Below are 22616 nucleotides of genomic sequence, written 5' to 3' on the forward strand. Positions count from 1 at the left end.
GTGTGTGTTGAAACCATAATGGATTCACCCTCGACTAGCAAAGACTATGTACGCTCCAGAGGTGAGACTGAGCCTCAAACAGGCCATCTATTCTGGGTAAATACTACCTACCGCTCTTCGTACATTGACAGACTCAATCGATTGGGTAGTGATGTTTGATTATTGCTTTTTGAGATAGGAGCTCCAATTACTCATGATACAAGCGGAAAAAAAAATTCCTCGCTACCCTTCGGCGGCAATGCCCTTGAAAAAAGCCAATCCAGATCCAGCCATGTCTTGAAACCCGCTTGATTCCACTCCGCATCATCACCTCCTCCACCCAACGAACAAGAGACTGAATGCCATTAAAATTACAAAATTCCATACCAACCGAGTCCCATCTCTCGGACCTCAAACCTCCCGATCCAAACTCTGCGCCCGACACATCTCGCGATACAACCCGCCCTCCTTCGCCACAAGCTCCTCATGCCTTCCCTCCTCCGCCACCTTGCCACCAAGAAACACATAAATCCGATCCGCATGCCTCACCGTACTGAGGCGATGCGCGACGGCCACCGTAATCCTGCCCCCACCCTTCGCCGCCTCGTTCAACGCGCCCTGCACCACCCTCTCGCTCTCCGTATCCAACGCACTCGTCGCCTCATCCAGCAACAATATCCTTGGATCCCTGACGAGCGCCCTTGCGATGGCCACGCGCTGGCGCTGGCCGCCAGACAGCGCGACGCCGCGGGCGCCGGTGTGCGTGTCGAGGCCCTCGGGCAGGGAGGCGATGAAGTCAGCGACGTTAGCCTGGGCGGCGGCGCGCATGATCTGTTCGTCTGACACGGGCTGGCTCGGGTCCTCGAGGCCGAGGGCGATGTTCTCGCGGATGGTGCCTTGGTAGAGTGTCGGTTCCTGCTGGACGAGGGCGACGTTGTGGCGGTAGAGGCGAGGGTTGAGGTCTGCCAGGTTAGTGGTAGTGGTGCTGTCGTCATCGCCGGACGACAGGTTGATCTCGCCGGACGAAGGGTCGTAGAAGCGCTCGAGCAGGCCGATCATGGTTGACTTCCCGCAGCCGCTGCCGCCGACGAAGGCGACGAACTGCCCCGGGCGCACGGCGAGCGAGACGCCGCGCAGGACTTTCGCGTCCGGGCGGGTGGGGTAGGTGAAGCCGGCGTGGGTCATGGACAGGGCGAGGTCGCCGTCGGGCGGGGCGCGGTCGCGGTTGGCGGGTGTCTCGGCGACGATGGGTTGGAGCGAGCGGAGCCAGGCGATGTAGTTGCCGGCGGCGACGGCCTTGGTGATGCTGGTCGTGTACGCGAAGAACTGGGCCGCGGCCTGGCCCGAGAAGAAGACGCCCATGAAGACGATGTAGAATTGCTTCATCGTGTACTCGCCCGTCGACAGCAGTTTGCAGCCGTACCTGTTGGATTCTTGTGAGCCCAAGACCTCCTCCACAAATGAAGTGTGTGACCAAAAACTTACCAGAATCCCAGCGCCATGACCAAAAACTCAATCGACTGCGTCAAGGCAAACCAGAACATGGTGTGGACGATACTGGGAATCGCCGTCTTCACAATGCCATCCACCCTCTCCCGATACCGCTCCAACACATTCCTCTCCAGCGCCAGCGACGACACAGTCCTGATGGCGCTCACCGCCTCTCCCGCCAGCGCTGCGCTCTCCGCAAACCGCTTGGACGAGTCGTCATTCATCTTGAACTCGAGGCGCATCCGGAAATAACCAGCAGATACCAAAGGCGGCATGCCGCCAAAAACCACAACGAGGCCGAGCTTCCAGCCCATGGCGATGCCGAGGGCGCAGCTGGCCGTGATGTTGACGATGACGATGAAGATGGTGGCGAGATTGAAGCCGAAGAGTTCCTGCAGCTGCGTGGGCTGCGACGAGAGGCGGCTGGCGAGGGCACCGGTGGTGTTTTCGCTGCGATCAAAGAACTGGATGTCCTGCTGGAGGGTGATGTCGAAGATGAGGCGGCGGTAGAAGTGCGTCATGTGCTGCGAGACGACGTTGGCGACCCAGCCGATGGTGAAGTATGCGATCAGGTTTCCGATGGCGATGACGAAGAACATGAGCGAGTAGAAGTTGCCTTCGTCGGTGAGTTTGCTGCCGGTGTAAAGGAAGACGTTCATCAGTTCGCTGAGGACGAGGGCCTGGCCGGGGTAAGTTGCGCCTGTTGTCGGATGTCAGTCGTCTGCTGTCGTCACCGCGTGCTTCCTCACCAACTTACCTCCAATCAAACATGCAACGAAGACGAGACCAAACCAAGGCCACAGCTCCCGCTGCTCCTTCAGCATGGTGACAACCACCCACATGATACTCCTCTGCTTGTAGTTGCTGTAGTCCAGCGTCGCCTGGTGTTCCCTCGACGACGCATGCACCGTGCTCGCCCTGGTCAGCGTCTTCGTCACACCCACCTTCTCCGTGGCCTCGGTCCCATCCCTCTCATCCTCATCCTCATCCGAGCCCGAATCTTCATTTTGCTTGCTCCCCAGATCCTGCGCCTGCACCAACCGCGCATACGCGCCGTCCCTCTCCAACAACCCCTCATGCGTCCCCTGCTCGACGATCCTCCCCTTCGTCATGACAACGATATTATCCGCATGCTTAATCGTCGCGAGCTTATGCGCAATAACCACCGTCGTCCGATCCTTCGCTGCAGCGTCCAACGCGCGCTGCACGACGCCCTCAGAATGCGGATCGAGCGCGCTCGTCGCCTCATCCAACAACAGGACCTCCGGATCCGAAATGACCGCACGCGCAATGGCAACGCGCTGCTTCTGCCCACCCGACAGCAAGCCCGCACGCTCGCCGACCGGCGTATCGTAGCCCAACGGCAGCTCGGAGACAAAATCGTGCGCGTTGGCGACGCGGCACGCCTCGACAACCCGTTGCATCTGCTCTTCCCGTGGCGCCTTCTCCCACTGCGTGCCTGTCAAGCCGTACGCGACATTGTCGAACACAGTCCCGTTGAACAGCACCGGCTCCTGCTGGACGAGCCTTACGCGCGTGCGGAGCCAGTTCAGATTGAGGTCCTCGACGCGGCGGCCGTCCAACATGATCGTGCCGGTGGCCGGGTTGTACCAGCGCTCGAGCAGGCCGACGATGGTGCTCTTGCCCGAGCCGCTGGCGCCGACGAGCGCCGTGGTTTTGCGGGCCGGGCAGCGCAGCGAGAAGTCGGCGAGGACGGGCACGTCCGGGCGGGTTGGGTAGGCGAAGTTGACGCCGGTGAGTTCGATCTCGCCGTGCACGGTGTCGGGCTTCTCGCCGGCGTCCTCGAGCGGGTTGATCTGGGAGGCGCGGTCGATGGTCTTGAAGAGGGCGCCCGCGGCCGACGTGGCCGTCGCGAAGGCTTGGAAGTAGGGCGAGATCTGCGTCAGCGAGGTGGCGGCGATGACGACGGAGAAGAGGACGCTATTTTCGTTAGCAATGGCTGTCCAGTTCGACTCGTGAAAGGGAAGGGAATGGATGGTACTCACATAATGATGACGCCCGGGTCGGCAATCTCGCCCTCGGCGTACATGTGCACGCCTCGCCAGAACGCCAGCGCGAAGCCGGAGTAGATGCAGAAGAACTCGGTGCTGAACAGGAAGCCCCACAGCGGGCTCTTCTTCTTACCCAGCTGGTGCGCCTTCTGCAGGTAGCCATCATACTTCTCGACGAGCTTCGGGCGCATCCAGAACGCATGAACATTGCGCACCGACGAGAAGACGTCCTCAGCCAGGGCGCCGGCCTGCGAGTAGATCTCGAGGATCTGGGTCTCGAGCGCGGCGTCGAAGCCGACGGTGAGGCCGATGACGATCAGGATGACGGGGGCGATGGTGATGGTGATGAGCGTCAGCTTCCACTGCTTGACGAGCGCGATGACAATGGCCGAGATGAAGGTAGCCATGGCCTGGAATGTGAATCCCAGCTTCTCGCAGATGCCCTGCTGCACCTGGTTCCCGTTGGTGGTAACCTTGGCCGTCACCGAGCCGCCGTCGCCGCTGTCGAAGTAGGCAATTTCCTGCGAGAGCGTGGCTTCGAGGAAGCGGTAGCGGATGGTCCTGGTAATACGGGTACCCGAGATCGTCATGCACATCTGGATGACACGTTAGACCCGGAAGCGGCGTTGAAGAGACCGGGGAACGTACCGTGAAGATGTAGACGAGGCAGAACCTGCCGATGAAGATGTACACAAACCACAATCTGCCACACGGTCAGCACACTATCCCCACCAGCCTTCCAAGCTCACACATACGCATATGTAGTAATATCATCCCGAAACTGAGCAGGCGTGCTGATTTCCCGCTGGAAATCAGAGATGACGGTGACGAAACCACCGAAGACAAGCTGGATCAACGACATGGACACGCCCGAGCCGCACGCCGCAGCGATGGCGACGACATTGAGGATCCAATCAATCCGCTCGGAGAAGCTGAATATCCTCTGCCAAGATGAGTTAGTCCTGTGAAAGGCCAGGTCGACCGTGGGAAAGGAGTGAATACCAAATAGGTTGCAAAAGCGCCAGGGTCCTTCTCAACATCATTGGGTGTGCTTGTCCTCTCACCCGACGAAGGCGTGTCTGCCCTCTTCGAGGCTCCATCGTTGGAGTCTTCGGCCGTCTCGCGACCCATTGGCGTTGACGAGTGTGGCGTTCAGCGCCGATCTCCGGTAAATGTCCAGGCCAGAACCGGTGGGCGAGGTTGCAATTAAGAATCAAGAAGGAAAGTTTGGGTGCCGTCTGCCCTACCAGGAGTCCGCGGATAGGCCATAGTTTATAGTAGAAGGCCATGTCTTGCATCAAAGACGACATGTTGTGGTTCATGGCAGGAGGCAACATGCGCTAGACGGGCATGGCGGACATCTTTCCACGGGCTCCGCGGGTCCCGAACGCACTGGGCCGGAGCAGCCAAGAGCTCCGAGCTTGGCACCCGCATGCTGCAAATGGGTCCCGCTGTGCCGCTTAACCCATATCATTCGCTCGGACGGCCAATAAATGCGCGGCTTGGCCCGATGGACGGCTGCAGAGAATGAATGATCTGGAAAGTGACTCATGATAATTCAAGGGGCCCGTCCGGCGCCACTTGTTCTTCCCGCTGCAAAAATCCCACCGTCTACGCCCAACGTGGTCACCGCAGGACACCGTCTACCAAGAACGCCAATTCCGAAATGTACGCCGCTTCTCTCATTTTACATGCTCAGCTCTTGGTCAGTCGAGTCGAGATTGAGCATATCCATGACGGGGCGGTTCGCGCCCAGCCAGTTACCCAGAAACATCGACATGTCCATGTTGTTCACATCCAGTCCATGCGTTGCGTCGGGCCACGCTGGCCACGCAAAGTCCTGCGCCGACATGGTGGGCGGATGAGGGTCCGTCACCGCCGGAAACACGAGGGACCCGTCATCGTGCTGCTGCATGCCCGTGAGCGTCTGCCGCGAGTTTATCAGAACCTCGGCTGCGTCTGCAAAGGCCTTGCACACGTCGTACAGCCGCTGTGCACCCTCTGAGATGTGCTTGGCCTGGTCCAGAGTCCCCACTGTCTCCTGCAGCAGCGAGAGGTCATCTACAGACATGGTGGCAATCGCATGCGTGAACACCACCACGAACGGGGTGAAAGAAGGGTAAAGTAGAATCCTACGCGCCATCAGCACATCACGGCCGCCATTTTGTTAACATCGGTTGAGCTGACCATGTGACGTAGTCAATCTGCTCAAGCATAGTGGAGCTTTGGAACGACTCGAAGCATTTTAGATGGGACTGCAGTCCCAACCGCGCCGTCTCAAAGCATTTCGAGCTGACCTCTATTCCTGTTCCAGTCGAAGTCTGGGCCCGGTAGATGACCGTGAGGACCGTGTACGCAATGAAGTCGGCGGCGTGGGTCATGCTGTCCAAATGCTCTCCGTACTCGGCTCCGGTTGGGTCGACCTGGTATCATTCGATCTGTCAATACGCCATCCAAACAACAAAAGGGCACATGCACCGTACCGACACAAGCTCGTTGCGCAAGTGCACCATCTTCTGCGCCAATTCCTCGACGGCCTGCAGTCTCTGCTCCGGAGGTGCCCTCGATGCGCCGATCGAGTACAGCCGGTCGTAAACTTCGCCTTGAACCCTCGCAAAATTAATCGACGCGAATACAATCTCATCCCATGCGCGATATTTGGGGTTTGTCGACTTCTTGAAGTACTCCACATCGATGTCGTCATCCTGGAAATTGCTCTTTCTTCCTAGACAGAGAGAAAGGTTTTTGTCTGCCATGTACAGACTCCAGAAGGCATGACGCTTGATATCGGCAAGTTCAGGTGGGTCTCTCTTGAGATGTGACTCTCGGTGATAGCCTAGAGTCTGGCACATGGAGTGGCCAGCGGATACATAAGTCCAGACCAGCTGGAGCTTGGACTGCTCCTGTGCTCTAGTAGCCTGCCCGGAGTCAACAAACATTTAACTGCAGTCAATGATGGGAGGGCCTACCGCAAGAAGCAAAGACTGAATATTCTCCAGAGTCGGGACGACGAGACTCTCGTACCTCTCCAGGCATTGGTAAAAGTTGTGCTCGCACAGCTCAGCATAAGCAGCCAAGTCCCAGTTAGATAGGGCGGTGTCGTTTTCGGTTATGTAATCTCGCAGGGTGAAGAAGAGGATGCCGTGCATCAGCGTCTGGGAGCCGGTCGGAACCGAATCAGAAGGGAAATAGATCTTCTGGCAAAGTTTCTCCAGTTGCTGCAGATCCCTCCAGCAATACCCAACAAGCGAGAAGGGCGGGTGGACTAAACGCCACTCGAGTCAGCGGAGCGGAGCCAAATTTGACGGACGAAAACAACTCACCCTTGATCCTCCGCACAATAGCCACCACAAACTCGACCGGCGGCAGAGTCAACTCAGGCGGGCCGGCGCGCGGTGCCGACAGCGACAGGTACGCTTCATGCACGCGCGTGTTCGAGTCGTGCGTCTCGAGGCTGTCGCGCAGGGACGACAGGGCGCTGCGAACCTCAGCCGTCGACTGACCACCAAGGACGCGTGCGACGGTGCGGTCAGCGGCCTCGCCCGCCTGGAGCGTCTGCGTGCCAAAGGACGAGTCACCCTCATAGGCGGCGATGGGGGTTGAGGGCGAGCCATGGGTGGAGGCGGAGAGATTGGTACGCGGGTTGCTGTTCTGATCGTTACCTGGCGACGAGCGGGCGGCGGGCGTCACGCCGCGCGACGACGACGATAGCGAGATGTCCTTGACGCTACGCTCGATCGAAGCGAGGCGTTGCTGGATCAGCTCGATCTGCTTCTCATACTGGCTGGAGATAACCACGCGCGGTCGGTGCTCGGTGGTGCGCGCAGCGGCCTGGCAAGCGATGCCCAGCGTCTTGCAGCTGGCGCACGGGATGGCCTTGTCGCATCTGATCTAGACGGCCGTCAGTGGACGTGCTGCACGTGGTTCGGTTCCGCGGCAGGCAGCAGGAATGGGGCCCGCGGGCGGCGGCGACGGGAGGACAAACTTTTCTCAGCCGGCAGTTTTCGCACTGGAGCGCATTAGCAATGTGGCGTCGGGCTCGGGGCAGGAAAATCGTACAGCTCGTGACAAGAACGAGTTGCGCTGGGCGCCATTGGAGGAATCAGACATGACTTCTTGGTGTGGGGAGACGGTACGCTTGGCGGTGAGGAACGCGCGAGCCTGTCGCGGGAGACGATGAAGCTTCTGCTGCTGCTGGAAACGGCGCGGGGCGATCTTTCTATGGGCATGTCGGCGTGTAGCCAGCAGCAACCTAATAGTGGCAGGCTGGCCCGCGCGTCAAGCAGCTGGAGGTGCGAGTGGAGGCTGTGCGGGAGAGATGTTCGGCGAGCGGCGAAGCTAAACTCGTCCGTCGAACGGACAAATCGAAACCGGCGCGGCGGGTAGCCCATCTGTCAGCCCTACCACACTTGGCCCCATCGAGTACCGTGACGACCTGCCAAGCTAGTGAGATGCCAATGGTCTCGAGAAGTGCGCCGCCGTGAGGTGGGAGAGGGCCCGGCGAAGTGTGGCGGGAGAAAGCCGTAACCGTGAAACGGGGACCCGCAACGGCTGCGCAGAGGCCATCCGCTCGCGAGCCCCCTGACTCGCGACCGCGATCAAATACGAGCTTGGCCATCCTCTTTCCCAATCCGGTATACAAAATGTAGAAAAGTAGACGTCACCTAAAATTGACCTACCTTGAAATAGAACCGATGCGATGACTAGAGAGCCAGCCCCGCTGATCAATAATGAGCAAGAATTTCTCAGAAAGCTCGGTGTCTCGAATAAGACTGGACCGTTGCGACACAAGCCAGTCGACACGATGGCCTACCGATCAACGGTGCAATTATTAACTGTATAGTTAGTCACCTCCTCACCTGTGCAATCGCGCGGACGACTATCGACACAAGCGACCCACCACCGACCGGTCGGAATATTAGGCGAACGCTTCAGAACAGTTACCACCACCAAAAATGTTTCCATCAGCCTTCATTCCAAGACGTCGACGTTTGGCTCTACCCACGTGAGAATGGGGAGTAATCAGCACCGCCAGGTACATTCCGCCCTAGAGTAAACCACTCACGTAAGTCTGGTGCACCACTTTCACGAGACAGGATCGAGACAGGTGCGAGACCACTCGCGCGACTGGATGTGACGGCTGAATTTCCACAGATCACCTACACGCCACATGCCGGCGACGTTTGTACGACCACGAGCGAAGCGATAACCCGCGAACAACCGAAGGTGTGCAACGAAACGAACGACTGAATTCCTACGCCGCCAGGAAAGAAGGAAAAAAAAATGACCTCTCTCATTCCTGGGCGGCGGGGTGGGGGTATCTCATTCTAAATACTCTCATTCATCAGCTCCCGCCCGTCGGCGGGGGCGGCGGCGCCCATCATCAGACAAGACGTGGCACGCGTCCACCCAGCCCTCATTCCTTTCAGCCAGCCAGCTACCCTCCGCCATGCGAACACCTAGCAAATCAGCTACCCTCCCATCGCTATGCGAACAGCAAATCACGTGGCGCGACGCATCGCCAGGGCGCATTTCCCGCCAACTCACAGCTGCTTCCTCTGCTGCAGCTCCCACTCGCCACACGGCTTGCTACTGCAGCAGCATTGAGCCGCACTACCGCATAATCCCAGTCGCCGCCGTTGTCGCTGCCGCCGCCTGAAACTTCCGCCTGCGGCTGTTCTGCACCGTCGCTGGACGCCTCGTCGACCTCCTGCGCTGCATCCAGATCCAAAAGCGGAATGGCGCCCGGGGGCCCCTCACTTTGGCGCAGCGTCATTCGCTGGTGTCTCTGACCCTGCGGTGCGTGCAGCTGTGGGGGGCATGATGGTTTTTCCTCTTCTGATACTGGCATCGGCGACTCGCACATGCGTTCGGGCAGGAGGATCGCCAGTTGAAGCCCGAGCTGAGAGTCGGAGAGGCTGCGCAGCTCGTCCTGCGAGTGCTGGCGCTTGGATTGCGCGGAGGTAGAGGTGGTGGAGGAAGGTGTTGGGACGACTGCTACTGCCCTTCCGCCGAAACTTTGTGCTGGTGATGTTGTGTATTTCCCGGGTGTGATCGGTGTGGATGGCGGCGTCGAGTCTCGCGTCGACGAGCTGCGTTCGAGCGCGGGCGGCGACGAGTCGTCGTCTGGCGAGAAGCGCGACAGAATCTGGCTCGCGCAGTAGTTGAGGGCGTTGCGGAAGGAGAAGGTGCGGATTGTGAACGGGAGTTGCTTCGCGGGCGGCGCCGTGTCTTCTTTTGGAGACGTGAGATTCCAGTCTGAGGGGAATGGGTTTGCCATGTTTGTATGTGCTGTGTCGAAAGGCCGGTATTTGGTGTTTGGTAGAACGAAGGCCGGCGATCGATGCGCAGGGAGTGCGGTGGTGGCTGCTCGGTGTGGTGGTGGCGTGGTCGTGGTGAGGGGGGCAGTAGTCGGTGTTGGAAGGCGCCTTCTTAAAGTGCGACACACGGGAAGTAGAAGTACGGCTGTGAGAGAAAATACAACCTCTCCGGCGGGCAGGAACTGTTTTTATTGGCCCCGTCCTACTTTTACCTAGTAACGGAGGAGGGTCCAGCGCGACGTACCACGTTTAGCACCGGGGCAGTTAGAAGTGTCATTGCGACGATCGGCACAGGGTCAACGGTAGCGAGCAGCAAACAGAATGTGGATTACAGCTGTAGATTGCGGAAACATGAGGCTGGGGTATGAGAAGGAGAGAAAAGAAGCCACGAAACCCTTGAACCACCTTGCGCCTGTTCATTTATCCATGAAGCCCTGACATCGTACCACGTCAAGCCATGTTAACCTTATTTGGACCACGTCGAAAGTTATGGGCTGAAATAGTGGATACTGGTGTTAGATGCGTCCCTGTACGATGAGGGGCACATCATTCGTCGTCCTCGTCACTTGTCGCCTCGAAATTCTTTTTATTGGCGTCGCTGCCCTCGTCGTCGTCCTCGTCGGCCTTGTCTTTGGCTGCATTGCCTTCGAAATTAGGTCGCACAACTGTCTGGCCCTTCTTCGCTAGGGCGGTCTCGACCTCGGGCAGGACTTCCATGAGGGTGTTGTACTGGTCGAGGCTAAGGGAGATTCCCTGCAAGGGTCGCGTTAGCGGTCGTAGCCACCGAGGAACATCGAACGATACCGACATACCTTCTTGCCGGGCAGCTGCTTGCCGTCCTTCTCGTAGTACTCGCGGACGCCCACCATTGGCCTCCCGTTGAACTCCGAGACAGTGACGCGGCGCTTGGCTGACAGCTGTGAGAGCGGCAGGTCAGCATCCGGGGGCCGTTGTTGCGGTCGCATTCGAGCCTCACCTCCCAAAACGGATTGCCCTCGTCGTCAACATGCTTTCCCTTGGCTTGGCCCTTCTTTGCCTTCTTGTGCGCAGATCCCTCGTCGGCAACGACGAATCCATCGTCCTCGTAGTCGTCGGCGGCCGCGCGCTTACGACCGCGAGCGGCGGTTCCCTTCGGCATGATGTGAGATGAGGTATATGGTGGCAACCACGGTAGAGAGCGAGATGGGGGCGGCGCGATTGGATCCAACTGGCGGAAGATAGGCTTTTGCGGAAAGATTGGTTCGATGGTTGAGGGTGGAGCTGTTCGGTGGAGGACGCGTTTCTGAGAGCGCGTCGCTTGCAAATGACGTGACGTGCGCCCAAGCTCCTTCCACACAGTCTAAACCCAATCAGGCAGTGGTTGCCTTGCGCTCGCTGAAGCTCTCACAATCACGCGCCATCAGACGTGAGAATAATGCAAAGTTGAGATCGAGAAAAGCTTAAGTACTATGTGACCAAGGTTTGACAATCCGAAAGCAACCTTTTGAAAACAAACCTCCAACCTTACGAAGCTCACCACCCCATTGTCCGCAACAAGCAAGCGCCCCTCCCTTTCCGTCATCCCACCGCACGCAACCATCGCTCCATCACCTCCTTCCCCCTTCACAAGTACCTCAACAGCACCGCAAACACCCACGGCACAATCACCCCGGGAGCCGCCGCGCCCGACGAACTCGCCGAGCTCGCCGACGAGCTGCCCGACGCGCTGCGCGTATCCGTGCGCGTCGCCGTCTCCGTCGTACCGCTACGGCTCGTCGTCTCCGTCGTCGTCGACTTGTTATCCTTGCCAGACTTGGACGAGCTGCTGCTGCTGGTCGAGCTGCTGTCCGCGCGCTTGGCGACCATCTGCGTCTCCGCCGGGCCCGGCGCCGTCATGCCGCCGTACGTCGGGTCCGAGATGCGGCGCCAGTCCGTCGGGTCGGCGGCCGTGCTGGTGTCGTAGCTGGTCTGCACCGGGTCGTGGTTGACGATGACGAATTCCTGCCGTCCGCCGCTGCCGCTGACGGCTGATGCTTGCAGCTGGGGTTGCTGCTGCTGCTGCTGCGGCAGCGGCGGCCCGCGGAGGCCGCCGTAGGTCGGGTCGGCGATGTGGCTCCAGGTCGAGGGGTCGACGCCGGTGCTGGTGTCGTAGGACGACTGGACGGGGTCGGCGGGGGCGATGGGGCGGGCGGCCTTGTTGGGCTTGGGGCTAGCGGCGATGCCGTGGAAGAGGCGGCCCAGCGGGTTGTGGCGCATCTCCTGGTGGTCGGGTGCTTGCTGTTGGGCGAGGGCGGTGGTGCCGGAGAGGAAGAGGGTGCCCAGGAGGAGCAGGCGGCCCGCGGTGGTTGTTGGTGGCAGCATTGTGGATCTGGATGGTAGATGGTTTGATGGGGAGAGGTTTTAGTCTGGTTGAGTTGCTTGAGGTGCGTGTGGATGAATGCTGATGAAAAGGAGGCTTTATATGCTGCGGCAAGACCGAACCGCTACCACGCGTACCTGGATCCTCCTGGATCAGAATGATGATGCCGCCAACAGCGATTCCGGCGAGTTTGCACGTGGTAACACTATCAAGGGATGTTATGATGTAGCCTTTTGCGGTGGTAGCTTGCCTGAACTGAGGTAAGTGGTTGGCGAAAATGCGTAGTACAAAAAGGCGGGGTATCCAAACTCAGCTCCGCTAGGAGCACGAAGCCTTCCCGCTTCCGCTTTTGTTCTTGGTCCAGAGTTGGCTATACTACTGGAATGAGGGAAGTGAAGCCAGGCTCTTTCTCCCTTGCCTTTTTCTCGATAGTAGACTAGTGATAGTGCTTGGCTTCTCAATCCGGTCTTGCAGAAACTTGGAAGAATTGGTAAAATTTTCTCTGGTAGTCAGTGAACGCGTATGTTCGTCGTAAACGGTAGAAAAATAGAAATGCATCGGCGATGGAGGAGATGAATCTGGAAAGTGATTCTCTTGGGGTGATGGGCTTGGTACGGAGCGTGAGATCAAGGCACGTTTTGAAGGAAAGAATCTTAGCGTCATCACTAATCAAGGTGGCGTTGCTACTACCAGCGGAGGCTCAAAGGGTGTTTTATGACGCAAATTGGGACCGAATGGCCTTCGTTGCGGGCCAGAGTAGCGGAAGTCTTGGCTGAGAAAGGAATCTTGGTAGCGAACCATACTCACTGTACGAGGAACTACGGTTCCTGTATCATCGACAACCAATCAATGAGAAGTCGGTGATACTCAACGTAGAGCATTCCAGCACAGGACAGAGTGTATCTCAGAAAGCCAAACTTGATCGCGGGAATCTTGAACGTTGATTTTAGAATTCTTAGTGGCACCGGCGCACCAGACTTTCTACCAGTGAGGGTCACGGACGGGTCCACCATCAATGTACTAGCCTCCGTAGAAGACGGGGGTGACGAGTCAGTCACTTCCGGGGGAACCGAAAGGAGGACAATCCCGGGCGCGCAAGATCGACAAAATCTTGGGGGCGAGGAACAGATGAATTATAATGGATAAAATGATAAGAAGAGAGTGCTCGGAGTGTGTAGAAAGAAAAACGACACGACATGTCACGGAGCCCGAAGAAATTAGGAAGCAGATGTGGAGAGGTGGTTGTGATGCTAGGCGCGGGTAATGAGTTGATGATTGAGAGCGCGAAAGGGGATCGACCTGTCACACCTGTTCTAGAGCTGATTGACAGTTGACGGAAATCTACGTACGTGGCCAACGTGGCAGTACGTGAAGCCGAAGCCACAACCAAAATGGGCGAGGGCTGCCGAACTATGGCTGAACATCCTTCCGGGGACTTACCATTGCACATTTTCGGAAGGGCTCTGCGGTTGATTGGCCCTTTGCCCGCGCCGCAACGGCGAAGGATTCTGTGCCGCAGATCGGGCTGACGACGAATATAAGTTGTCGCACGCGCCCACCTTTTATCGTTCCATCGCGACGAATGGCCGAATACACGCACTTACCGTGCTACAACAAGATGAGCTGACGATTGCCGGATTTCGCGCTAATTGGAGTTTGTTTTGATGGATTCTGTAAAAGGTAAATGAGTAAGTACTGGACAGCCCGCAACGTTGAGGGTGGAGAAGCAGACCATGTGTCCTCGGAGTAGCCTTTAATGGCAGCATGTCACCAGTGGAAACTAACGTACGACTAGGGCAGGAAGCGCAGCCGAGAATCGGCGAATATGGCGACAATCAGCAGTTGGCGTGGCGAAAGCGTGCTGGGGCAGACATGGACCAGTTCAAAAACTGCAGTTCAAGAGCGGCCAGAGTCGTGGCGAGGGAAAAGATAACGATGCCCAGTGCTTCAGCAAGAGGGCGAGTGCTGAGTGATAAGAAGTCTGGATGAGCAGTGTGCGAGGGAAAGGGAAGCGTGACGCACCAGTAAGGAAATGGGCGTTAGCCGGTATTTCGGCAGAATGCCGACAGGGGTGTCAGAAACACAGACCCCGAGACTTGCATATGCATGTCTCGGTATTCATCGGCCAATGGCACTGACACACTCCACTGCACGATTCGGACTTTTGCACGAGTACTTCTACACGATCCTCCAGGACAGCCGCAGGATTTTTCGATGACTCTTTTCTAATTCCTTGGAAGAGCCCTGCGAGGACGACAGCCGCTGACGGAACCGCCTCTCCTCCATGGCAGAACGACGCGTCGACACCCCGCATGTCTATCGTTTCTTGTCATTATACTATTGCGGCTTCGTAAGCTCTGGATATGGGGTCATCTCCGAAACGCGCTATGCAGATGCGCACCCAAACAACCCTCACGAGACAGCATGAGCTCAGATAAGTAACTGCTCATTGGCATGCCTCGACACGACCGTATCCACTTTTGCAGCTGCAGTTTCACCTTGCCAGCATCGGCCATGCGCCTTGACGTTTGTCGCCGCCCGGAAGAAAGGGAGCAACGACATCCGAGCCAGTCGATTGGGCCGAGACGGACGAAAAAAGGCCCCGCCGCCCAGGACGTGGATGCGGGGTTCGAGATCAGCATTCAAGGACCAACCTTGGGGACCGCCCTTCGTGTTGCATCTGCAACCTGCACGAGCGTTTAATCTCTGCCGCAGTTGCGCGGCCCGTTACGACGGGTGGCTCTCCCGCCCAGCAAGCATACTAGCTGTAGAGACCATGGATCGAGTCGAACGTACCTTGGCAGCGGCAAAGCCTTCTTTCCTGTTTGTCCCACCTCCACAAGGCCTCCGACTCCTACCCCTGCGGATGCCTCATAATCGCGTAGCACCAACGCCCGGATCCAAAGTTGCCCGTCTTCCGTTGCTGCAGCGAATAGCAGGACCCGGGTCGATTCGGTAGTATGACTGTTGCGAGATTTGGCGGTTGCTGGGATGCTTCATCCCAACCATCTGGTTGATTCATGCTTGCTTGGCCACTCCCAGACGTATGTATATAAGCCCCGCAGACTGGGAGGTCCAGAAACGACAAGTCCATTACCCTCCTCTTCACCACCGCAATCATGGAAAACCTTGGTTCTCAAAGCGCTGGAGTCCCACTGCAAGAGCTGCCATCCAGGCTTGTGATTTTGCGGAACTTGCCACTGCTCTTGACCAGCGTTGCGGTTCTGGTATGTCCAGCTGCCCTGGTCCCCCATCAGAACCAGTGCTAATGTGAAACATGACAGCTCCTTGTTAAGCTTGCTGCCACGGCGGTTTACAATGTCTATTTCCATCCTTTGAGCAAATGTGAGTCGATTTCATGTTCAGATCTGGTTTCCGTCAGCTGAACAAAATCCTGTAGACCCCGGTCCGAAGTATGCTACCATGAGCACGATTACCTGGTGGCTCATCGGCTACACCGGACGCATCGAGGGGTGGACGCGCAGGCAGCACGAGAAATACGGCGAGGTGGTCCGTCTCGGGCCTGACCGGCTCAGCTACACCTCCCCACAGGCGCTGAAGGACATCTACGGACACCGGTCAGGTGGGCGGCAGGAAAACGGCAAGGACAAGCGCTTCTACAACCGGGACATCAACAACGAGTGCCATGTGCTCAACACCGAGGACGTGAAGGAGCACGGCGCTCTGCGGCGCATCTTCTCCAACGCCTTCAGCGACCGCGCGCTGAAGCTGCAGGAGCCGCTGATCAAGCGGTACGTCGACCAGCTGGTGAACCTGATGCACAGGACAGCCAAGGAAAACGGGGACGCGAAGCTCGACATGGTCAAACTCTACAACTGCACGACGTTCGACATCATGGGTGACCTCACGTTCGGCGAGCCGCTGGGCCTTCTCGAACAGTCCGAGTACACGCCGTGGGTCAAGGCCGTTTTCGGCAGCATCAAGGCACAGCACCTGGCGCGCATCATGATGGAGTACCCGGTGCTCGGCAAGCTCGCCGTGCTGTTCACACCCAAGGGCCTCGACGAGCAGGTGCGGCTGCACTTCCAGCACGCGGCGGACCGCGTGGACCGGCGGTTGGCCAAGAGCGACGACGGCAAGCCCGACATCTGGGGCCTGGTGCTGGACAAGGGCAAGGACCTCATCAGCCTGGGCCAGATGCACGCCAACTCGTCGCTGTTCATGATCGCCGGCACCGAGACGACCGCCACGCTGCTCAGCGGCCTCACGTGGTACTTGCTCAAGAATCCGGATAAGTTGAAGAAGGTCGTTGAGGAGGTGCGGTCGCGCTCCGAGGAAGACCTCTCGCTCGAGGAACTGCCGCGGCTGCCATACCTCAACGCCTGCTTCGAGGAGGGTCTGAGAGTGTACCCGCCGGTGCCAATCGGACTGCCGCGTGAGACACCTGAGGGCGGCAACATGATCTGCGGCGAGTGGGTGCCGGGGAAGGTTTGTGACCCTGTCATGCGGGGGATATCGTAATGCTGACATGGAGATCTAGACGAGGGTTTCGCTCCACAACTGGTCGGCCTACCGGTCGGAGAAGAACTTCAAGGATCCGGACTCGTTCGTGCCGGAGCGCTGGTTGCCTAACACGGGATATGACAGCGACCGCAAGGAAGTGCTGCAGCCCTTCTCTTTTGGCCCGCGCAATTGTTTGGGCAAGAAGTGAGATCACACCCCCCTCGGCAGGCGATTGGACGATGCTGACCTGGAGATGCAGCTTGGCGTACCATGAGATGCGCATCATCATGGCTAAAGTGCTCTGGCACTTCGATTTGGAGCTCTGCCCCGAGAGCGCGAGCTGGGCGGACCAGGAGGCATACAGCCTGTGGCAAAAGCCCGAGCTTTGGTGCAGGGCCAAGCCTATCCGTTAGCTGACATGCATACGCTTGTTCATTCTTGATTGTGGGGGCGTTTCCAGGGGTCAGTTTAGATGAAATGCAATTTTCGGAGTGATGTGAAGTCGAAGTGCTGTGTCACCTGCAAGTGAGACTTGACTCATGAATCATGGCCGCAACTTCCATGACTCGTGCGTGCGGCGCGGGGCGGGCGGGGAGTCGGAGGTGAGCTATGACGCTCCGCAGCGATTGCGACTGCGCGCAAAACCAAATCATTGCTTGCTGCCTACCACACCCCACGCCCCAGTGAACTACCAAGCCCGCACCTCCAAGCTCCTGCATACATCGTGTATCGCCACCTCCGCAGCCTCCTATCGCTCGCCATCATAGGCCGCAAGCACAAGCCGCATCGCCAGCAAGCCCCGAAGGGCAAGCAGGCCAAGGACAAGAATCCGAACCGTGGGAAGCCCGGACGAGGCTGGAAAATGGGACAAGACGAAAGCAGCATCGTGGACGAGAGCATCGCGCCCTCCACCCTCGACTCCCGCTCTCTCGATGGCGTCGCAAAGTACATCCGCGAGGGTCGGGCAAAGCGCGTCGTCTTCATGGTGAGCCAGCTCTTTAAGCATAATTGTTTCAAGCTAAGGATCCCAGGTGGGCGCCGGTATAAGCACATCGGCAGGCATTCCCGACTTCCGCAGCCCAGACACTGGCCTGTACGCCAATCTCGCCCGCTTAGACCTGCCCTACGCCGAGGCCGTCTTCGACATCTCGTACTTCAACAAAAACCCGATGCCCTTCTACACTCTGGCCCACGAACTGTACCCCGGCAAATATCGCCCGACAATCACCCACGCCTTCATGCGTCTGCTGTACGACAAGGGTATCCTCCTGAAGGTTTTCACGCAAAACATCGACTGCCTGGAGCGCGAGGCTGGCCTGCCCGGCGAAGCCATCGTCGAGGCCCACGGCAGCTTCGCCGAGCAGGCCTGCATCGAATGCGGCGCTCCCTTTCCGGACGATGAGATGAAGGAGTTCATCCGCTGCATGGAGCCGCCGCACTGCAAGCAAGAGTTCTGCGAGGGCCTCGTAAAGCCCAAGATCGTCTTCTTCGGCGAGCCGCTGCCCGCGGCCTTCTTCGAAAACCGCGAATTGCCTGCTGCAGCTGACCTTGCCATCATCATGGGCACCAGCCTCACCGTTCAGCCTTTCGCCAGCTTGCCGAACTTTGTCAGTCATGGCTGTCCGAGGCTGCTCATCAACAAGGAGCAGGTCGGCTCGATCGGCTCGCGTGGTGATGACGTGATGCTGCTTGAGGACTGTGACGCCGGCGTGCGCAAGCTGGCTGAAGCCTGCGGATGGCTTGAAGAACTGGAGGCGCTGTGGGCCAAATTTGCGCCGAAAGCCGCGGCCGATCTCGGCAAAGAGCCGCCCAAGACCAAGGAAGAGGCGGTCGAGGAAGAGGTTGCCAGGCTCAGTCAAGAGGTTGACCATACACTCAAGCTGGCCGAGAATCAGCACAAGTGGCTGGAAAATCATATCGAGACGAAGGCCCAGACTCACGCTAGCCCGCAACCTGAAAAGACGCTTTCTGCCGAGCCTGACATGGGTAACGTCACGGACAATGGCGAAAGCAAAGCCGAAGCTCCAGAAGACATCAAGCCAGACGCCACACCCAAAGTCTCACTCCATGAGCGTAATGGCAGTTTGGCTCACGTGTTTCCGCACATATCGAATAAGCCCTCCTTGTAGAATTTCTCGAGGCTATCACGAACGTAGAGTCATGCCACGCTATGCCTTGTCTTATGCCCATTTAACATCCCCTCCTTGGATACAGACGGTGACGGCGTTATAGACGAGTCCATAGCGCTACAGTCCCTTTTTTGATTATGTTTCTTTCCTTCTATACCACATTGCACCTGCAGTTTGTTGGATCTTTCTTGCGTTGGACTTGCCAGAGGCGAAACATGATAGCAGCGGCCACGGCGTAAGAAAGTCCTGAGTATATTTGAGGGTACAGGTATGGCCGTTCTGCGCCAGGTCGGCGTATCTTGAGTGCGATTACTTCCGAGACTAGAAAAAGTTCAGCTGTCGTTCATCATTCATGTTTTTCTTCAACGTACACGTGCAGGGCAGGACGGTCGTCGCCCAGGCCAGGGACAACATGGAGTTGAGATCCTTCAGTCCAGCAACCTCGACACACAACGGCGAGATAGTCTGCCACCAACAGTCAGCCATGGCCCAAACCAATCCTGTCCACGACCACTCACCATCCACAGCACCCCCAAAATCGTCCCGCTCACCACCGCAAAAAACACCAACACCCCATATGACGCCGCCGGCATCCACACAGCGAATATCAACACCGAACACGCCGCCGTCGCTCCCCCCGCCACCTCCACTCTCCCCCACCGATCGCTCGCCCACCCCAACGCCGGCCGCCCCACAGCCGTCCCCAGATTCAGAAACGCCGTCACGCCCGCCGCCTGCCCTGCGCTCAGCCCCAGCGCGTCGCGCCCGTACGCCGACAGGCTGTACAGCAGCGTCATGTAGCCCAGCATGCTGACAAACGCCCACCCAAGCAAGAGCATCACCTTCTCGCGCCGCAGCAGCGCGACATCGAAACCGCGAATCGTCGCGCGCACCTCCGCATTCCGCCCGCGCACGAGCGCCACGGCGACGACGTTCACGCCGCCGGACACGATGGCCAACATGCGCAGCGCCCACGCCACGCCGCCTCCGGGGCTCGCAATGACGCGCGCCGACGCGAACGAAAACGCGATGCCGCCGATGCCCGAACCAGCGGAGACGATGCCGTTGGCGAGCGAGCGCCGCGCGCTGAACCACTGCGAGGTGATGGGCGCCGAGGGCAGGTACGTCAGCCCGATGCCGCAGCCCACCAGCGCGCCTTGCGTCAGGTAGAGCTGCCAGATGCCGCTCGTCGGCGTCGTGAAGGAGGCGAGGAGGTAGCCGGCGGTTTGGACCACCACGCCGAAGGCCATGGGGATGTGGATGCCCAGACGCCGGGTCAGCAGGGTGATGGGCGTGGCGAGGGAGAGGGAACAGCCGAATTGGAGGCCGCCGATGAAGGCGTAGTCGAGGGCCGTGGCGGTGGGGTGAGTCGAGTGCGTGAGGTAGTGGGAGAGGAAGACGCCGTAGGCCTGGGGTGCGGGTTTAGCGGGTTGATGGGTTGGTGGGTTGGTGTTGGTGGTGAAGGGAAGGGAAGTGAAGCTTACCGCTGCTATACCCCATGTACAGGCGTTGAGGAAGAAGACGCAGGCGACGCAGACCCAGCCGTATCCGCCGTCTGGTATGTCGGAGTCCGGGTCTTGGACGACGACGCCGCCAGGAACTGCTTCCGTGGCGGCGGGAGCGGCGCTGATCGAGATGTTGTCTGGTTGGGATTCGGTGTCGTTGCCCATTGTTGTGAGTGTATTATGATTTCTTTGGAAGGGTTTCTGGTAGATGGCTTGAGCTCTGGGGTATGAAAATGTTCAAGAAGGGGAATTGAAGTTCCAGTTCGCAAGGTATATGCAAGAAAAACAAGGCGTCACAACCAAACCAAGCAAGACTTGGCTATTAAGCTTGTCTCTGGACAAGAGGAGCGGGAAAGATGTGGCTATTCATGTCAATTCCAGGCGGAAAAGGGAAGGCTATATCAAGAAGTGCTGTTCTCGGTGTGAGAATGGTCGCTTATCCGCAATTATGGTCGCTTAACTCCTCTCGGCTTCCCCTGCCGAGGAGCGGGGTAGAGTCCCAACTTGGAAGGGGATAGGGCGCTGGACTGAATACCCCACTCTGGAATGAGTTGCGTGAACGGCTCGGAAAATCTACTAGCATGCATGACGAGCGGGCGGCGAAAGCGATGACGGAAGGCGGGCGGGCCGCCGTTGCATGACGGCCCGTTATCGATCATCAGATAAGACAGTTCTGGAAGTTGGATTGGAAAACGCATGTTGGAAAGGCGGTGTCAGCGGTGTCTGCGGTGTCGCCGGGGTCACCATAGAATCAAATTAGTACATGCGGTAACGATCTTGAGTTTCATTCGATATTGGATTCTCAATGCACTCACCGCCAGCGGTGAATGAGGAGCGGTGTCTCCAATCTCTCATACCGCTCCCCACTCCTACGCTGCCTTCACATCTGCCACGTCCACGGGGGCATCGCATGCAGCGGCAGTCACAGCGGTGTTTCTATCTCAGGCCGCAGTCTCTTCACACACGCCAACGCAGTTGAAGACACCGTAGCATACACTCCCGTATCTTCCTACAGGAGAAATCGCGGAGACTTTTAGTCTTGATATTGAGCATGTTATGGAGAAGAGATAATGGATTTAGTTACACAAGACGCAGGGATGATAATCAGGCTTGGATCGACTGAGGGCCGGGTGGATGCAGCCAACGTCGGCGGGACACAATGAAGCGATTAGCAAGGCTGAGCGAGGCAGACACATGGTAAGATCCAGGTACTAAATTGGGATGTTTGTGAGCTGGTACCGGTGTGCTTGAATGGACAGGTGTGGTGGCCTAAAACAGCACACGCATGCGCAACGGCCACCCTTCATTGCTCAGTCCGTGTTTCCTTTCGTACCGTGGCGTTTCTGCATGCATGCGTCAACCAATGCTGCCTGCTAGCGAGTTGTCCCAAGCCGAAGGGCCGCGCCTTGTTTCAGCCTTGCCACTCAACCCTCAAGCTACTGGCTGGTAGCTCACCAACTCGTCAAGAAAGGGGTTCCATTGAATCCCTCCTTCGTGCGCTCATGCTCGTGAATTGTGCCCCTTACACCCTTTCAATGTGGCAGTGACAAATGTTTTGTGCACGACTTTACAGGTGAACAACGAAGATATTGAATTCATAACAGGGTACTGATTTTAAACTTTCTCGACAGAGTTCCAAACCCTACGAGCCCTCATCACCAGTAAAGATATCAGCGTAGTTGTAATGAGAGGAATAGTAACTGCCCAGAATATCCAAAACAGTTTTGATATGTGCACCCTTGCTTTCCCACCTGACTCTTGATTGTCCAAGTCGAAATCGAAGAAGCTACTGCTGAAGAGCGCTTCTACAAGTGAGCTTGGCAGGAATATCAATGTCATTACTGCAATGACTTTCACAGACCGCTGTCTTTCACCATCAGCCGGCTATCACGCTGTGTAACAACGTTGAAAGACTACTGGCATTAACTTTGACCGAGTTTTTAAAGAACGAACTTCATAATTTACCATGTCGGTGATTTTGGAAATCCTTCTCTCGAGGCTTTCGAGCCGAAGCCGAGAAGACTTGAAAGGGTGACCGCGATGCCGAAGAATGAGCTCGACAGCTTTTATATTAGCGTCAATTCCAGGTTCATATACCTTTAGCAGACCGTCAATAATCTCGTATCTGGCCTGAAACGCCTCGAGAAAGAATATTGCGTGTTTGGAAACGTCGTGCAGCCGAGCAAGGTCGAATTCTGCAGAGGTCGACTTTTCAAACATCTCCAATGCGTTTAATCCTTCCTGCACAACAGTTAAGAGTCTGTCAAAGATTCGAAGTGGATGGTTTTACTTACCCTTTCAGTGCTGCTAAATACATCCGCGAGCTTCCATGCAGCATCATCCATTTCGCAAAACAAACTCTCAAATATCACTCCAAA

General features: G+C 57.6%; 7 protein-coding genes across 7 annotated transcripts; 1 reads left to right on the forward strand and 6 right to left on the reverse strand.

Annotated features, from left to right (window-relative positions):
- Positions 1-390: 390 nt before the first annotated feature.
- On the reverse strand, positions 391-4613 carry LTHEOB_2946 (ABC transporter protein; the record flags this gene model as incomplete). The annotated part of the gene is made up of 7 exons (XM_035511814.1): positions 391-1402; positions 1465-2170; positions 2228-3411; positions 3477-4078; positions 4131-4185; positions 4238-4425; positions 4485-4613. 7 exons carry the CDS (start codon positions 4611-4613, stop codon positions 391-393), a joined length of 3876 nt encoding a protein of 1291 aa, XP_035363672.1.
- Positions 4614-5169: 556 nt separating this feature from the next.
- LTHEOB_2947 (C6 transcription factor) lies at positions 5170-7592 on the reverse strand (the record flags this gene model as incomplete). Its single annotated transcript, XM_035511815.1, has 7 exons — positions 5170-5614; positions 5670-5905; positions 5966-6400; positions 6452-6747; positions 6806-7373; positions 7468-7491; positions 7542-7592. 7 exons carry the CDS (start codon positions 7590-7592, stop codon positions 5170-5172), a joined length of 2055 nt encoding a protein of 684 aa, XP_035363673.1.
- Positions 7593-8967: 1375 nt separating this feature from the next.
- Positions 8968-9762, reverse strand: LTHEOB_2948 (uncharacterized protein; the record flags this gene model as incomplete). The annotated part of the gene is made up of 1 exon (XM_035511816.1): positions 8968-9762. The coding sequence occupies one exon, from the start codon at positions 9760-9762 to the stop codon at positions 8968-8970; it is 795 nt and encodes a 264-aa protein (XP_035363674.1).
- A 586-nt stretch (positions 9763-10348) lies between these two features.
- On the reverse strand, positions 10349-10940 carry LTHEOB_2949 (RNA polymerase ii transcriptional protein; the record flags this gene model as incomplete). Its single annotated transcript, XM_035511817.1, has 3 exons — positions 10349-10555; positions 10615-10719; positions 10779-10940. The coding sequence occupies 3 exons, from the start codon at positions 10938-10940 to the stop codon at positions 10349-10351; spliced, it is 474 nt and encodes a 157-aa protein (XP_035363675.1).
- A 464-nt stretch (positions 10941-11404) lies between these two features.
- Positions 11405-12142, reverse strand: LTHEOB_2950 (uncharacterized protein; the record flags this gene model as incomplete). The annotated part of the gene is made up of 1 exon (XM_035511819.1): positions 11405-12142. One exon carries the CDS (start codon positions 12140-12142, stop codon positions 11405-11407), a length of 738 nt encoding a protein of 245 aa, XP_035363676.1.
- Positions 12143-15259: 3117 nt separating this feature from the next.
- On the forward strand, positions 15260-18733 carry LTHEOB_2951 (Cytochrome P450; the record flags this gene model as incomplete). The annotated part of the gene is made up of 7 exons (XM_035511820.1): positions 15260-15367; positions 15425-15485; positions 15541-16589; positions 16642-16808; positions 16864-17012; positions 17228-17589; positions 17636-18733. The coding sequence occupies 7 exons, from the start codon at positions 15260-15262 to the stop codon at positions 18731-18733; spliced, it is 2994 nt and encodes a 997-aa protein (XP_035363677.1).
- A 321-nt stretch (positions 18734-19054) lies between these two features.
- On the reverse strand, positions 19055-20403 carry LTHEOB_2952 (MFS transporter; the record flags this gene model as incomplete). Its single annotated transcript, XM_035511821.1, has 3 exons — positions 19055-19198; positions 19252-20142; positions 20218-20403. The coding sequence occupies 3 exons, from the start codon at positions 20401-20403 to the stop codon at positions 19055-19057; spliced, it is 1221 nt and encodes a 406-aa protein (XP_035363678.1).
- Positions 20404-22616: the final 2213 nt, after the last annotated feature.

Source organism: Lasiodiplodia theobromae, assembly GCF_012971845.1.
Source record: "Lasiodiplodia theobromae strain AM2As chromosome Unknown scaffold_7, whole genome shotgun sequence".
NCBI lineage: Eukaryota > Fungi > Ascomycota > Dothideomycetes > Botryosphaeriales > Botryosphaeriaceae > Lasiodiplodia > Lasiodiplodia theobromae.